This window comes from Scyliorhinus canicula, chromosome 19 (assembly GCF_902713615.1).
Source record: "Scyliorhinus canicula chromosome 19, sScyCan1.1, whole genome shotgun sequence".
Classification (NCBI taxonomy): Eukaryota; Metazoa; Chordata; class Chondrichthyes; order Carcharhiniformes; family Scyliorhinidae; genus Scyliorhinus; species Scyliorhinus canicula.
The window spans coordinates 106,393,365-106,411,023 of record NC_052164.1 but is presented as its reverse complement, the minus strand read 5'-3'; the positions used below and the strand labels follow the sequence as shown (position 1 = coordinate 106,411,023).

Sequence of the window (17,659 nt, the reverse complement as noted above, 5' to 3'; positions counted from 1 at the left end):
TAACCTCCGACCCACCTCTTTCCTTCCCGGCCCTCCATCCACCTCCCAACAGCCGATCGCCGATCACTCAACCAAACCAAATCACATCCACTTACCGACGGCGCTTACCTTCTCTCTGGCACGTCAGTTTCACTGGGCCTTTGTAAACCTACCTACTTTACAGCAGCTAGGGGCAATAAAAAAGGGGACATTGCTTCTTTTCAGCAGAAATGTAAAATATTTGAGATATAACATGTTTTGTAGAAGAACAGAGAGAGAGAGAGGCAAGATCTGAGATAGTGGAGGAGAGATTAGATGGCAGAATTGATGATGGTGCAAATCAAAGGAAATGGTAATGGAAAAAAAAAACAACAAAAGATAGGTCCAGGGGAGATTTAAATGGCAATAGAACACTTACCAATCTCTGTTGGAAAATTTGGGGGCAGTGGTTATGATCTAAAATTATTTAAATGAATGTTGAGTCTTGGAATGCTGTAAAGTGCCTCGGTGAAAAACTGGGTTATTGATCCTTGAGTATCTTAGAATTAGAATTAGAACAGTACAGCACAGAACAGGTCCTTCGGCCCTCAATGTTGTGCCGAGCAATGATCACCCTACTCAAGCCCACGTATCCACCCTATACCAGTAACCCAACAACCCCCATTAACATTATTTTTTTTTAGGACACTAAGGGCAATTTAGCCGTGGCCAATCCACCTAACCCGCACATCTTTGGACTGTGGGAGGAAACCGGAGCACCCGGAGGAAACCCACGCACACACGGGGAGGACGTGCAGACTCCGCACAGACAGTGCCCCAGCCGGGAATCGAACCTGGGACCCTGGAGCTGTGAAGCATTGATGCTAACCACCATGCTACCGTGCTTGCCTTTCTGTTGCATTTCTGTTGCATTTCATTGGTAAAACCTCAGAGGCCAAGGTCAGAGTGTGATTGAGGCAGGAGAACTAAATTGACCAGTGACCAGGGGCTGGATCCTTCCCCCCCTCCCCTGCAAGAACGCCACGGGTGGGATACGGACCATTGACCTCGGGCGGGAATTTCCAATCTCTGGATGGGTACGGCCGGAAAATCCTGCCCCAAATGTTCAATGTTGCAGAATGAATGGAGACTTGTACTTGTAAAAAAAAAAGCATGAAGTAGTAGCTTTTTTATTATAGCCTCAGACGGTATCCTACTCCAGGAACCTCAGTCCCCTTTACCCTCCCCCTACCACAGTATTCTTTAACATCGTAGTAAATTATTTCCATCTCTGATATAGATCAATCTTCAATTGAGCAGATGTTATCTTGGTGGTCGGATATTGAGGATTCCATCTAAATCTACTTTAAATCAAGTACTCATTCTAGAGAAGGTGGTCTTCACCAACTTTCTAGAGTCTGGAAGAGGATCGGGTGTTACTACCTGCTCATTATGAGCTTGGTTTATTCCCATGTATGTTCTGAATTTAAAAAATCATATTAAGCTTGTTCCTACCTGAAGACCACTTGTATTGTCGTGGAGCTTGAATGTATCTAATCTACCAAGGAAGCCCTATATCCGAAGGGCTCATTTCTGGAAGAGATCATTTGGAGGAATTTGTCCAGCTTCCAAAGCACCTGTGTATCAATTTAACATTAATACCTAACATTGGATTGAATCAACCATTTGTTCTCAACAACCCTTATAACCAACTTTGATTCTGTCCTTGATATCACAGACATTTAACTGGATCTTGATGTTGGAGCATTGTCATTTTATCTGTGGGGAAAAATTGACCACTTAAATCAGCTAGATTTTTTTGAGATCCTGAAGAGAAGTGAAAGTTGATCGAGGTGACTTGTTCTTGATAGTAAATGGTTCAATTCTCCTGTTCCTCAAGTCAAAATTTATAAAATCAGGAATAAGGTCAGCAGTTTGGCTGATCTTTCTCATGAAAGTTAATAAAGTTTTGATATGGACGCAAGGACATTTAACAATGCTATAATTAGGATCAACTTGTATTTGATCTCTAAAAGGAAGGGATGTACAATGAGCTGTTGGGTAGTAGGGTTAATATCCATAAAGCATGATGTCATTGGGCTGAATGGTATGATCTGTGTTTGCCACAACCTGATTTTGTTTCGTTCTCTGCCAAAAGAGAGCTTTTTATCAATCGCGTCTTATTCATTAAACCAAGGTATAGGTATAAGGCTAAGAGCATTCTTGCCTCACTTTTCCCTGGAACCTTGTTTATTTTGAACTATTAGTCCTCTTAACACAGCTATATCCTCTGTCAAACAGGCAAAGCACTCATTCCACCAACATGGACACCTTGCATAATAACGTCTGTATTTTGTGCACACTGTCCTATGTACCCCTGCTCTGCAAATTTTGGAGTATACAATATTACATCTACTTCTGTGTTTTTGTTTAGATATTAAGATTGATTTAATTTAAATCCCATGTGTTTGTGGGGCTAAATGTCTTTCATGTTCATATGGTTCAAGTGATCCTTTAATTCACAGACAAAAGATTTTTTGATTTCAGTGAATAAGCTTCAGAAAATGTGCTGGTAAGATCATTGCACTTTGGGGATGTTGGCGTTGAGCTAACAGGCTGGGAAAGTGGCAATCAGCCAAGGGACAAAGTAGGTTTGATTAACAGAATTGGAAATCACTGCTTGCTGAGGTATCATTTCGGACCCTGATTATCTCCGTTTTGAGTTGGAAAGAAAGCTCATATTGTGAAAATCTGCAAATGGTTCTAACTAGTACCAACTCTTTGTGAAGTGCTGCTGGAGTGAAAGTGAAGCCGATCAGGTTCAGATCTCCAGAGATTCTCTCAGGTGCTGGAATGTTCTTTTCAAACAACGGCTCTCTGTCCAGCTTTTGTGTGAACCTGATTCTCCCCGAACTGCTCATATTGCCTTATTCGTGGACAGGAATAGATTTGAATACTTCATGGACCATGTTTCATTCTCTCACTTGCTCTTTCAAACACTCTGGGACTAATCATCAGTGTTTGAGCTACTGTCTGCACAGTAAAAATTTGTTACTAAAATTATATTCCTTTCATAAACCACAAATCAATTTGTTTTGGCGTTCTACATTGACCAATTTCATCTTAATTACTATTTCTCAGAGTTTCTCTGTCTTCCTGTGGGTGTATACATAGTATCTGAAACTGTGACTTGAGGCTGTGTGTAACTACTAGTATTGGTCTATTGTGCTGACTCACTCTTGCCGGTGAGGTGCTCTTGTACACCTCACGCTCAGACTGTCTAAGGCAGTCTCAGGTGCTTGCTCAACCATGCTGTGCCTTTCCTCCACATTCCTGTTCAACCACATTCTCAGTCCTTGTATCTTGTGGTGAAGGCCTTCTTGCTGGATTTGCTTCTGAGCTATTTCGTTCAAATTCTAAGATTGTTTTCCCTTGTGCTGCATTCCCTACCATCAGGAAGAGCTGTTGTAACTTATTGTAGCAATCCCCCCCCCCCCCCTGCCCTGTTAGTTTAACTGCCTTGATCCAATTTCCCTTTATCTTTCTTATTTCCAAGAGATGTAAATCTATGTTTGTCCAGTCTCAAAATAATAAACTAAGCCCAGGTATTAAGCTGAATAGTCCATGGTCCTAGATCAATATATTCTTGGTAAAATGAATGCTGAAACTAATATGTATTTACATTGAGGTCTGTTTTCGATTTGATCAAACTGTTCAAAATCACAATGGGTCTGGACAGAACAGAGAGAGAGAAACTGCCCCTATTGGTGGAAGGAGCAAAGACCAGAGAACAGACTTCATGTCATAGAATCATAGAATTTGCAGTGCAGAAGGAGGCCATTCAGCCCATCAAGTCTGCACCGGCCCTTGGAAAGAGCCCACACCTCCACCCTATCTCCGGAACTCAATAACCCCACCTAACCTTTTTGGACACTAAGGGGCAATTTATCATGGCCAATCCACCTAACCTGCACATCTTTGGAGTCTGGAAGGAAACCGGAGCACCCGGAGGAAACCCACGCACACACGGAGAGAACGTGCTGACACTGCAAAGACAGTGACCCAGCGGGGAATCAAACCTGGGATTCCTGGAGCTGTGAAGCAACAGTGCTAACCACTGTGCTACCGTGCTGCCCAATTGTGATTAACAAAAGAAGCAATGCCGATATTAAAACATTTTCACACAACGAGTGGTGAGGATCTGGAATGTACAACCTGAGAGTGGTGGAGGCTGCTTCAATCAAGACATTCAAAAGAGAATTAGATTATTATTCAAAAAATAAAAATGTTCGGGGCTACAGAGAGAAGGCATGAGAGTTGGCACTCGGTGAATTGCTTCTTCAGAGGGCTAGTATGGCTGCCTCCTGTGTTGTCATTATTCTGATTTTGTGAACAACCCTCTGTGTGATTACAGTAAAGGTACGGTTCGTAAAATCTGACTACCTGAAAACCAGCAATGTCCAAGAACTGTACGTTTTTTAAAGTGAGCCATTCAAGAATACCTCATAGAGACCAGTGCATAATTGAAAGTTAAATAATTTAAGCATTCAGCCCCCAAAAGATTAGGATTTTTATACTAATTTTAGTTAATGAATTAACCACAAATGCACAATAGAAGGCAAGATGCCAAAGGTGCCTTCCTGCCCGTTGCAGAATGCAGAACAGAATTAACCCTTCCATGCTGTATTGTGTGTCTGTCGATTCCTGTTATTCAATTGGTCTGAACAGCCCCTGACCCCACCTGACCAGCTCAGCCTGGCCTGACGCAAACCTTAATTCCAACATGGTGCCAGTCTGGCCATTTGTGCCCTGGTGCAGGTACCAGTGATGAATGAAAGTATGTATGGCAAAGCACTTTGCTCTGTTACTGATGGATAAACAGCACCTAGAACAACCCCTGGAAACTACATCTTGCTTGTCCTTTAAAATGAAAAGATGCAGCATAATAGGGACTAAGCCAGACTCCTGGCCTGTAAGCACATGGAGCAGGCATGCTGCAATATGCACGGGTCTGAAGCCAAGCATCACCCTGCCTCTGAAATCCCAATTATGAAGCTAAATAATCCATGGGCTGTCTCCTAGATCTTTTCTTTTAAATGAATATTAAAACTGACATATTTAAATTGAGATCTGCTTTAGATTTGATAGAGGTATTCATGAAGGGTCTGGGCAGGATAGGGAGAAACTGTATGATTACAGTAATCAAATCTGACTACCCGAAAACCAGCAATGTCCAAGAATTGTACTTTTTGTACAACTGTACTGGTGGAAGGATCAAAAACCCGAGAGTACAGATTGAATGTAATTGGCAAAAGAAGCAATGACGACATGAAAACGGCACTGCCTGAGTGTGATGCAGACAAGTTCAATAAAGGCATTCAAAAGGAATTGGATTATCTGAAAAAGAAAAATATCCAGGGTACGGGGAGAAGGCAGGACAGTTGCAGTAGATGTATTGCTTCTCCAAAGACACAGATTGTGTCCCAAGGTTGCCAGTTTTAAGACACTACTAGTATCAGTTTCTTCACTTGATAGTGAGGCACAAGAGGCCATCCATTTATTAATTACTTTTGTACCTGTGACGTACCTAATAAATTGTCTAGCTGCATTTGCTCCCATATACCACATTTGCATCTCCAAAGGCTCGTCCAGTACGTGATCTCAAATAATGTGAATAGGGTTGGTAAACTGAATGTGAACCTAGTGTGCAGCAAAATTAATTTGAAGAAGAAAATTTCTCTGGGTGAAAAATCCTTGGTGAAGGGTTAGCCTTTGTGTTCTAAAATAATCAGTGCTAACATTTGGGCATTATCCCACTGAGTCTGAACACTGCATACAATACACAAGTTTTTTACCATCTGAAATTAACTGCTTTCTGTTTATTTCTAGATACCATGAACTGGTAACACAATATGGTGTTCTGGAACCATTAGCAGTGGTTGACCTTCGACCCCAGAGCCGTGTTAAGGTTGAAGTTCACTTTGAAGGTAAAGTTGAGGTCATGAATATTCGTCTTGATCAGACAGTGGCTGATCTGAAGAAGCAACTTCGAACTGTCGTGCAGTTACCGACCAATAACATGCGCATATACTACATTGATCAAGACATGGTAAAGACTTTTGGCCCTGAAGAAATGAGATTCAGCTCGCGTGCTCTTCACTCGTTTAGTATTCGAGACGGAGATGAGATTCATGTAGAACCCAAAACAAAATAGTCTTGTGAATTTACTCACAATCTTTGCACTTTTTACACAAGTATTTTGTTTGTTAATGAAAGTGTTGCCGGGTCACATGCATTTTCACAACTGCAATTGTTATGGGGTTAGTGATCCAGTGCATAGGTACTGACTATTACTGAAGCTAATTCACAAAAAAATCGAAGTTCCTGGCATTAATGAAGAAAAACAGAAACTATACAAGGCAACCCTGTAATAACAAATCCAAGACCACCATCAGTTTGGTCAGTAGAAGTATGTGCTGTAATGTGGTTATTAAAAGCAGCACTGTGAAGGATCATAAATTACTGTGCAGTGCATCAAAGAAAGGATCACCTTTGTACGAGGTTATAGCCTGTATGACATCTGTTTAACTACCAATCACAATTTTTGGGAACATAAGTCATCAGTATCGTGCAACACAATTGGGATTTTAATGTTTGCTTATTGAGAGGATATCTACGGGTGCTAGATGGAATAAGGAACAGAGTACAAAATTGTTCTTCCGCAGAGCTAAATCTAATAATAATATTAATCTTTATTATTGTCACAAGTAGACTTGCGTTAACACTGCAATGAAGTTACTGTGAAAAGCCCCTGCTTGGGTACACAGAGGGAACCTGGGACCCTGACGTGAAGAAACAGTGCTAACCACTGTGCTACTGTGCCGCCCAAATCTGGATATTATCGTATCATCATTGCATGAAATAGTTATCTAAAAGGCAAGCCATTTATTAGTCTCACTCAAATCAACCCCCATCTCTCATCAGAAATATGGAAAAGATGTTAATATCCTTCATTCAAAGCAGGTTTTAAATATATAGAATGCATCATGTATTTCAACAAACCTTCAAATTTTTCAAAAGTATTGGATATACACTTGTAAAGGGGCAATTTACAGGGCTATGGGGAGAGAGTAAGGAAATGGGGCTAATTGTATAACTTCTTTTATTCATTTATGAGATGTGGGCATCGCTGCTTAGGTCAGCATTTATTGCCCATCCCTGGTTGCCTTTCAGAAGATGGCTGTGAGTTGCTTTCTTGAACTGCTGCAGTCCTTGAGGTGATGTGCTGTTAGAGGAATTCCAGGATGTTGCCCCAGTGACAGTGAAGGACCGGCGATATATATCCAAATCAGGGTGGTGAGTTAGTTGGAGGGGAACCTCCAGGTGGTGGGGTTCCCAGGTATCTGCTGCCTTGTCCTTCTAAATGGTAGCAGTCGTGGGTTTGGAAGGTGCTGTCTAAGGAACCTTGGTGAGTCCCTGCAGTGCATCTTGTCGATGGTACACACGGCTGCCACTGTGCATTGATGGTGGAGGGCTTGAATGTTTGTGGGAGGGGGATCAATCAAACAGGGCTGCTTTGTCCTGGATGGTGTTGAGTTTCTTGAGTGTTGTTGGAGCTGCACTCACCCAGCAAGTGGAGAGTATTCCTGACTTGTGCCTTGTAGATGGTGGACGGCTTTGCGGGGTCAGGAGGTGAGTTACTGGCCGTAGGATTCCCAGCCTCTGACCTGCCCTGGTAGCCACAGTATTAAGGTGGCTGGGTCCAGTTCAGTTTCTGATCAATGGTAACCCCCAGGATGTTGATTGTGGGGGATTCAAAGAGTGCACAGGTAGAATTCTTTTGTGCAGTTTCATACTGTAATTTTAATATTGCTGATCTGTCATAGATTATAAGAGCGGGAGGTTATGTTGGAACTGTACAGGACTTTGGTTAGGCCACAACTGGAGTAGTGTGTTCAGTTCTAGAGCTCTGGTCACCGCACTATAGGAAGGATGTGATTGCACTAGAGAGGGTGCAGAGGAGATTCACCAGGATGTTGCCTGGGATGGAGCGTTTTAGCTATGAAGAGAAGCTGGATAAACTTGGATTGTTTTCTTCGGAGCAAAGAAGGCTGAGAGGGAAACTGATTGTGTTATATAACATTTAGAGGTATGGGGAGGGTGAATAGAAACCCTTCGTTGAAGGGTTAATAACAAGGGGACATAAGGGCAGCACGGTGGCGCAGTGGGTTAGCCCTGCAGCCTCACGGCGCCGAGGACCTGGGTTCAGTCCCGGCTCTGGGTCACTGTCCATGTGGAGTTTGCACATTCTCCCCGTGTTTGCGTGGGTTTCGCCCCCACAACCCAAAGATGTGCAGGGTGGGTGGATTGGCCACGCTAAATTGTCCCTTAATTGGAAAAAAATGAATTGGCTACTCTAAATTTATTTAAAAAAACAAGGGGACAGAATTTTAAGATGAAAGACAGAAAGTTTAGAGGGGATTTGAGGAAAATCTTTTTCACTCGGGGTGGGGGGAATCTGGAATGCACAGCCTGGGAGGGACGTCGAGGCAGGAAACTTCACAATCTTTAAAAATTACTTGGATGAACACTCGAAATGTCGCAACATTCAAGGTTATGGGCATGTGCTGGGAAGTGGAATTGGTGTAATTTGACTCCGTTTTTGTCGGTCCAGGCTTGATGGGACAAAGGGCCTCTCTGTACTATATGATTCTCTGTGAATGAACATGATTTTTGAATCAATTCATTTTAGCAGAATCCATTCCTTCGGACTTGAGGGTTAATACAGAGTAGGCAGTCAGTATTAAGCTGCACAGTTAGCATCTTGGACATACTGGCACATGATGAATGTATAATATATATACATAAATAATATATATACTGGCCACAGTGCTGCACAAACTACATACACACTACAACAGGAGTTGAGTTGTAAACGTGCAATATGTGGTTTCTACATTGCATTGTTTGTTGACTGCAATATAAACATAAATAATTTTAATATGGACAGTAATATATTGAAAGATTCAAATTGTCCCAAAAAGACCAAGACAAAGCCTCAGATGTTTTCTCACCATGATTTTCAACCAGATGCTAAAGGCCTGGATGTGCTCCCAGTTTCAATATTCCATTCAACGTTGTATTTTTACAAAAGTGTTTAAAGTATTGTTCACAAATATAATAATTATGTTGGTAACTATTGTTTTTAACCATGGTGAGTTTAATGGCTGGTGGTGTGAACCCAGGGTCTTATCATTCGATTTAGAGTGACTTGTGGAGATAATCACACCTCAGGCTTCATTTTCTGTCATGGTTTATTTGGAGAGATGTTTATTCCCAATCACTGATCATCAAATCAGAGAATTCAATCTGCTGTAATGGAAGAAACAATTGTACTCTGGAAGAAAGCTTATGTGGAGCAAAGCCAGGATAGAACCCTAAGCAAACATTAAGATTTAAAAGTACAAAGTTCTTCATTTTTTGTCCCTTGTACAGATAGGCAGAACACGTGCAAGGAAAACTGCACCTAAAGTGAGTAATTAACATTTAGCTGTGTTTTGAATAATCCATTCCTCCTTCAAGTATTAGACCCAAGATGCCATTTGGTGACCACAGACTCCATTGATCATACTTGGTAAAGTACTTCAGTAGTTTGTTGTTGCCTTCTGAGGTATGGCTTTCCAGAAAACTGTCCTGCTCTTTTACAACTTGCCATCAGGGGTAATGGAAGGATTTACAGGCAGATGACCTACCTGTTTGGCAACATTATGAAAGCATCGTCAAGTCCTGAAGCGGGACCTGAACCCAGAGCTCTGGCCCAGAGGTAGGGATGCTGCCCACTGCACCACAGGACCTCCCCACCCACTTTACATACCTTCACATATTGAACTGTGACAAAACCTTTTCTTTTTGTCACCTTTAGGATTTATTTGTAACCCTGTTTTTTGAACAATATTGAAATCAAGAACTTGGTGTATCTAGTTATGGCGTTGTCCTCTGAATGATGTTCAAAATTCTTTCCTATGAAGTAGTTGGTGACTTTGCCTATATACTCAGATTATCTTTGTGCAAATTAAAATGTTGCTGATTTCTGTTGTGCAATTATGTCACTAGATATGGGAGGGGGTATTTTTTTAAACTTAATAGAAATATTTAACAAGCAACTAACACTGAACTGGCAAAGATCAAGGCTGCAGCCAACTATCTTCAGTCAGTAGTTACAGTATTGAATCATAGCTGATAACTAACTCCAATCCAGCAAGTAGTGGTATTTCACCTGCTTGGAGACTTCTGAACAATTAATTTTAATGTATTGAAAGTGAGGGTCTGCACTTTCAAAACATTTTAAAAGTGTCATTTAGTGTTCTGGAGATCCATTTGCCAATGAACACGTTCCCAGTTAGACTTTGTAGAGGGTCCAATAATATGATGAGACTGCTTCTCACCTCTAATCCAGTCAGGATCACCTTGTTGCATGGTGTTGGTTGAGGGCAACCCTAACACCAGCCAGCCAGGTAAAACTCAGCATTACTTGTTGCTTGCAGATGCTGAGGGAGCTGTCAGCAGAGATCAGCCAGCTTTTAAGCAGCTTCTCTTTTTTTTCTATCACTACCTGAGATGAAATGTAAATGTCAGAATTTGAAATTGGAGATTTCAGGACTATGACATTTATTTTATGTCAAACTTGTTTTTTTTTTAAATTTGTGGTCTCTTCTTCCTCGTGGATGTCACTACTTTACGTTGGGTGCCCTGATTGTGGAGGCAGTAATGACCATACCACATGTCCATTCCTCCTGTGCTATAACCAATCTATGATTCTATAACATCTCTTGCAAGTTTCCTCTGTTGCTGGTCCCATTGCAATATCTCATCAATGTCTCAATATTTTCTGTTGTGTGATGTCATTCTGGAACTTGCATGTTAATTGAGCTTAACTCATTCTGTATCTGAAACATTAATCTAAAGTTTTCCCTTTAGTTAATTAATCAGTCAGTCTCTCAACTATCTGCATGTAAATCAACCTAATTTTAGTAAGGAACTGAGCATAATGCGATCTTAATTACTGACTGAAAAATTATAGAAAATATTTTAAGTACTGTACAGTTTAATGAATTATCAATAAAAAGTTCAGTTGCAATACCAAGGATTACAAGTAATCTTTTGACTGTTGGAATTATGGTTCACAGACCATAGCCGATTTCCTACTTTAGAAACATCCTTGTAATAGTGTAGCCATGCTGGCCACGCAAAATGGACACTGAGCCAAAATGGAAGACAGAAGGAAAAGCCTGTTTAGTGAGAACAGACAGCCTGCTCTCAACTAATTAGCATTTTGCAAGCAGCAAACCAGTTTCTGGCCAGGTGCAAGATCTCCAAGCCAAAGGTGTTAATGGCAAAGCGCTTAGCATTCTGATGAGGCAGCCCAGATCCAGGCACAAACAATGGCAACATTTCCATCTCAATGTAACACTTAATTGGTTGTGCAGACAGGATGGCACCAGAGTAACGAATATCGAAACCACCCCCCAACATCGAGGAAAGCCCCCGCATTGGAGGATTTCGAAGGTAACCGTTTGGAAACGCTCCAATCGGTACCGAAAGGTAGAGCCCGCCTAGAAGGGGGCAAGGACATTAGAGAGGGGTATAAAGGCAAATTCCCCACAGAGCCCGGTCTGTTAAACCCGTGCTCCGGCTCTGACTGACATCTTGCATCCTGACTCCAGCCGTTGAGCACCAGCCGCCGAAACCGTAAGTCCAATACGACGCTCGCTACGCGATCCAAGCCCGCTAAACCCCCAGTTACCAGAACGCCTGCTGAAGGCTGCAGTACAAGACCAGGACGAAGGCCTCGTTCCCTGACCTTGCCTGTTCCTGTTAGATAAGTATTCTGTTCACTTAAGTTTAGTTATAGCTTAGTCTCTTAGTGTGTGCATGAGTATTTATTATAACTGTATAATAAATATTATCGTTTGGACCTTACTAATCGGTGTATCGTCTTTATTACTTTGAACTTGACCTTGGAATACTTGTGACGTTGTCTATACGGCAACTGGCGACTCCTAAAGCTGAATAAATACATACAACAGAGCCTAGTAGTGTTAAGCACACGTCGAATACGGAGGCGTGTTAATACACTCCAATAAACGCGTTTTACAACCACAGTAAAACGTGCAACAATAGGCAAATAGTATAAATTTGAGGTACACAAGAAAAAAGTGTTTTCTATATCAATTTTGGCTTACTACAGTAGAGATAGAGAAGATGTGGAGAGTTTATACTGGTGGAGAGTCCAAAACTACAGGCTATAAGAATAAGATAGTCCCGATTAAATACAATAAGGAATTCAAGAGAACCCCTTTACCCAGATGGTGATAATATGGAACTTGTTAACATATGGAATCATTGAGGTGAATAATGGAAGCATTTAAGGGAAGATGGATTAACATATGAAAGAGAAGAAATAGAAGGTGTTATGTCACAGCACGTGGCAAATACCAGGCTGCCGAAATCGCAAAGAAAAGCTTGAATCAGCTTCCACAACAGTTTGCAATTTGTATATTATGAGGAGCTACCTGAAGTCGAGAGAAGTAAGTTTAAGACCATTTGACAATTTTAAATATTAAATTTAATCATTTATTGAAATTAAGAAAATAACAATTATAGACAGAACGGACTGGATTCTCCGCCGCGCCACATTCTGTTTTACCCCGCCGGCGGGATGCTCCATTACACCGGCTGGTCAGTGGGGTTTCCCAGTGTGGGGCAGCCTCACGCCGTTGGGAAACCCCCGGGCTGCCGGTAAAATGGAGCATCCCACTGGCAGAGAACCCAGCCCAGGATCTTTATAGTTAATAGTACTTCTATAAACATTTCTGACAATGTTTTGTCTTAAACGCAACCTCCTTTTGATGCTGGCAGTCTTTATCGATTTTTTATCTATTTTTAAAATCTAATATTACCACACAATGCCCTACTGCTCCTGGGGAAATCTCTGAGGGTGTCTCTCTGAGGTCTGGCTCCAACACACACTGAGGCAAGATCTCATCGCCACACTGTGAGCGTCTTCAATTCCTCTTTAAATATGTTTTTGTCCCCCCCCCCTTTGATCTTCCACTTTATTGTTTCCACAGTCCTTTGGAAGTTCCTTTCCGATAACTTTCGTGACGGGGATGTGCTGAGCGGAAGCACAAAAGGTGGCTGTCAACTGGAAAATTTGGAATGAGGTACTTTAAGCCAGAAATAGCCCACTGAAATGGGCAGAAAACATCCCCTCACCCTCCTCCAACACCATCAGGATAAGTCATGCCAAGCGGCAGCAGGTACAGGCCGAAAGGATGGAAAAGGCGGCAACCACCTGGGCAGAAGGAATGAGGCGACGGCAGTGAGACCCCAGCCACACCTGAACCAGACTGACCACCAGGCTGCGCGCGCAGCTCCCCCCAACCCCACCGAACGGTTGGAGGGGCTTCCTCAGGAACTCCAGGAGCTCCAGGGGGCCATTAAGATGGAGACGAGAGCAATGGTCAAGGTGGAGGTGGCAGAGGCGCTGATCACCCTGCAGGCGGCTCTGGAAAAGGCGGGAAGGCAGCTGGAGACCTAAGATGTGATAAGGGATCTGAAGAAGACATTGACAGATCAGAGCGACCAGATTTCTGCATTAGAGATGGAGATGGCAAGATTGGTGGTGACACAAGGGACGCTGAGGGGAAAGGTCGAGGATCAGGAAAATCGACCACAGCGCCAGAACCTCTGCATTGTGGGCCAACCGGAGTGAACCGAGGGAACCCCATGGAATATGTAGCCCAAATGCTGGGTAACCTGGTGGGAAGAGACAGTTAACCCAAGTCGCCAGAAATAGAGCCCACAGGACACTCCAGCCCAAAGCCAGGGAACAAATTCGGGCCATCATCGCAAAGCAGCAACGGCACCAGGACCGGGAAAGAATCCTGTACAGGGCCAGCCAGACAAGGTCCTGCAATTCACAGGGTCACTCGACCAGGGTGTATCAGGACATTGGGGAAGACCTGGCCAAACGCTGGACAGAATTCAACACAGCTAAGGCAGCCCTTTGTTAGAACAATGTGAAGTTTGGCAGCTTGGGTGATCGTCCAGGGCAGGGAATATTACTTTACCGCACCGGCGGACATGGATGAATTTGTCCGCAAATACGGGCTGGGAAGGCAGCAACAGAACCAGCGATGAACCAGACACCTTAACAAACTTTCGCCTAGTTTTGAACGCTGGAGCTAAGTCTCAGAAAGGAGGGGGCGAGAGCAGGAGGGTGCAGGAGGGGCTGAGGAGGAGGAAGGGGGAACAGAATGCAGCGGCTGTGTGTGTGGGGGGAGGGGGGAGGAAGAGGGGGGGAGGTGTAGATCAACCCCAGGAGGGGTGGCCATCACACTACTGGTACACCAGGATGTAAGGGGGGGGGGGGGGGGGGGGGGGGGTGCCTCAGCACAAATCCCGTCAGGGGGCCAGTATCTGGCGACAGTGGGGGGTGGTGTGGGGAGAACAGGGGGGGGGGGGGGGGGGGGGGGTGGGGAGACCTGCTCAGGGATAGCGGAGGAACAAGGGGGCTGGCGGTGCTTCTAGGCTGGCTACGACAGATCGCTACGTCACCAAGAACTCAAAAAGGCACCACAAGTAGCCACTTTGGAGAGACCCCAAACCAAGGGAAACCCGCAGAGCCCGGCCTTGTGGCAGGAAAAGTGACCATGGCCATTTTGGATGCCTGCTAACAAAAGGGAAACACTGGAGTGCAGGGGCGCATCCACAAGGTAAGTTTGGTTTCCCGCAGCAGGGGGGGGGCGGAATGAAACCTGCCACCAGGAAAATCACCTGGAACGTTCGGGGACTTAACGGCCCAGTGAAAAGATCCAGAGTCTTCGCCCACCTGAAAAGTATGAGGGCCGACATTGTCTTCCTCCAAAAGACACACCTGAGGGAGAAGGACCGACTGGGGAAGAAAGGGCTGGGTGAGACAGATGTACAATTTGTGCTAGGGAAGTGGGCAAAGGGTTGCCCATACTCCTCAATAAGAGGACAACACTTACAGCAACGAGGACAGTTACGGACCAAGGGAATGGTATGTCATGGTTAGTGGTGTCCTGGAAGGGGCATCAGTGGCCCTTGTTAACGTGTACGTCCCCAACTGGGATGATGCAGAATTCATGAAAAAGACCATGGCGGAAATCCCCGACATCGACACACTGACTCATCATGGGGATGATTTTAACTGCGTACAGGATCCGCTGAAGGACCGGTCAAACCCCAAATCGGGAAAAATTCTAACATAGTGGAAGAACTCGGCGTGTTCATAGATCAGGTGGGGGCAGTGGACCCATGCATGTTCATACACTCAGGGAAGAAGGAGTTCTCCTTCTTCCAGGTACACAGTCTACACCAGGATTGTAGTGGGGAAATCGGTGCTTCCATGATAGTAATCTCCGACCACGTTCCACGCTACGTGAATGTGAGGTTGGAGATGGCCCGGGCCGAATGCCCCCCATGGAGGCTGGACACAGCCCTCCTTGCAGATTGCGATATCACAAGTCATAGACGGGTGTGTTACCAATAGCCAGAAAGGGAAGAGGGGGGGGGGGGGGGGGGTTGGAGGTGTGGGGGTTGGAGGTTTGGGGGTGGGGGGGTTGGAGGGGTGGGGGGGTTGGAGGGGTGGGGCGGGGGGAGTTGGAGGTGTGGGGGTGTGGGGGGGTTTGGGATGTCAGGAGCGGATTTCGGGAATTGGTCTGAATAAATCTGTGATCGTCCTGGGAAAAAAGGGATAATTTGAAGTCGAACCAGCGGAAAGATTGGCTGCGGCAATATGGACTGGACACCGTGCACAGACCCCCCCCCCCCTGCACAGACCCCCCCCCTGCACAGACCCCCCCTGTACAGACCCCCCCTGCACAGACCCCCCCTGTACAGACCCCCCCCCTGTACAGACCCCCCCTGCACAGACCCCCCTGCACAGACCCCCCCGCACAGACCCCCCACACACACCCCCCACACACACACACACACCCCACACACACACACACCCCCACACACAGACACACACACACCCCCACACCAGACACACACCCCCACACACAGACACACACCCCCACACACAGACACCACCCCCACACACACACACACACCCCCACACACACACACACCCCACAACCACACACACACACCCCCACACACACAACACACACACCCCCCCACACACCACACACACACCCCACACCACACACACCCCCACACACACACACACCCCCACATACACAGATCCCCCCACACACACAGATCCCCCCACACACACAGACCCCCTGCACACACACAGACCCCCCCCTGCACACACACAGACCCCCCACACACACACAGACCCCCCCCCCACACACACAGACCCCCCCACACACACAGACCCCCCCCCACACACAGACCCCCCACACACAGACCCCCCCACACACACACAGACCCCCCCACACACAGACCCCCCACACACAGACCCCCCCTACACACACACAGACCCCCCCCCCACACACACAGACCCCCCCACACACACACAGACCCCCCCACACACACACACAGACCCCCCCCCCCACACACACAGACCCCCCCCACACACACAGACCCCCCCACACACACAGACCCCCCCCCACACACAGACCCCCCACACACACATACCCCCCCACACACACACAGACCCCCCCACACACAGACCCCCCCACACACAGACCCCCCTACACACACACAGACCCCCCCCACACACACACAGACCCCCCACACACACACATACCCCCCCACACACACACACAGACCCCCCCCCACACACACAGACCCCCCCCCACACACAGACCCCCCCCCAACACACACAGACCCCCCCAACACACACAGACCCCCCCCAACACACACATACCCCCCCCCCAACACACACAGACCCCCCCAACACACACAGACCCCCCCCAACACACACAGACCCCCCCCCACACAGACCCCCCCCCACACAGACCCCCCCACACAGACCCCCCCCACACAGACATACCCCCCCCACACAGACAGACCCCCCCCACACAGACAGACCCCCCCCACACACAGACCCCCCCACACACAGACCCCCCCACACACACAGACCCCCCCACACACACAGACCCCCCCCACACACACAGACCCCCCCCACACACACAGACCCCCACACACACACAGACCCCCTCCAACACACGCAGACCCCCCCCCACACACACAGACCCCCCCACACACACAGACCCCCCCCACACACACAGACCCCCCCCCACACACACAGACCCCCCCACACACAGACCCCCCACACACAGACCCCCCCCCACACACAGACCCCCCCCACACAGACCCCCCACACACACACAGACCCCCCCACACACAGACCCCCACACACATACCCCCCCACACAGACCCCCCCACACAGACCCCCCACACAGACCCCCCCCCACACACACAGACCCTCCCCCACACACATACCCTCCCCCACACACATACCCTCCCCCACACACAGACCCCCCCCACACACAGACCCCCCCCCACACACAGACCCCCCCCCACACAGACCCCCCCCCCACACAGACCCCCCCCCACACATACCCCCCCCCACACACACAAACCCCCCCCCACACAGACCCCCCCCACACAGACCCCCCCCCACACACACAGACATACCCCCACACACACAGACAGGCCC

General features: G+C 46.5%; 1 protein-coding gene across 1 annotated transcript in view; it reads left to right on the top strand.

The window, feature by feature from the left end:
* The window catches only part of tbcelb (tubulin folding cofactor E-like b), a 61,588-nt gene extending 55,396 nt beyond the window's left edge, over positions 1 to 6,192 (top strand). Inside the window, exon 8 of the mRNA XM_038779529.1 lies at positions 5,848 to 6,192. Coding sequence (XP_038635457.1) covers positions 5,848 to 6,172 — 325 coding nt within the window. The 3' untranslated portion in view covers positions 6,173 to 6,192. The remainder of the gene's footprint in view (positions 1 to 5,847) is intronic.
* The last annotated feature ends 11,467 nt before the right edge of the window (positions 6,193 to 17,659 follow it).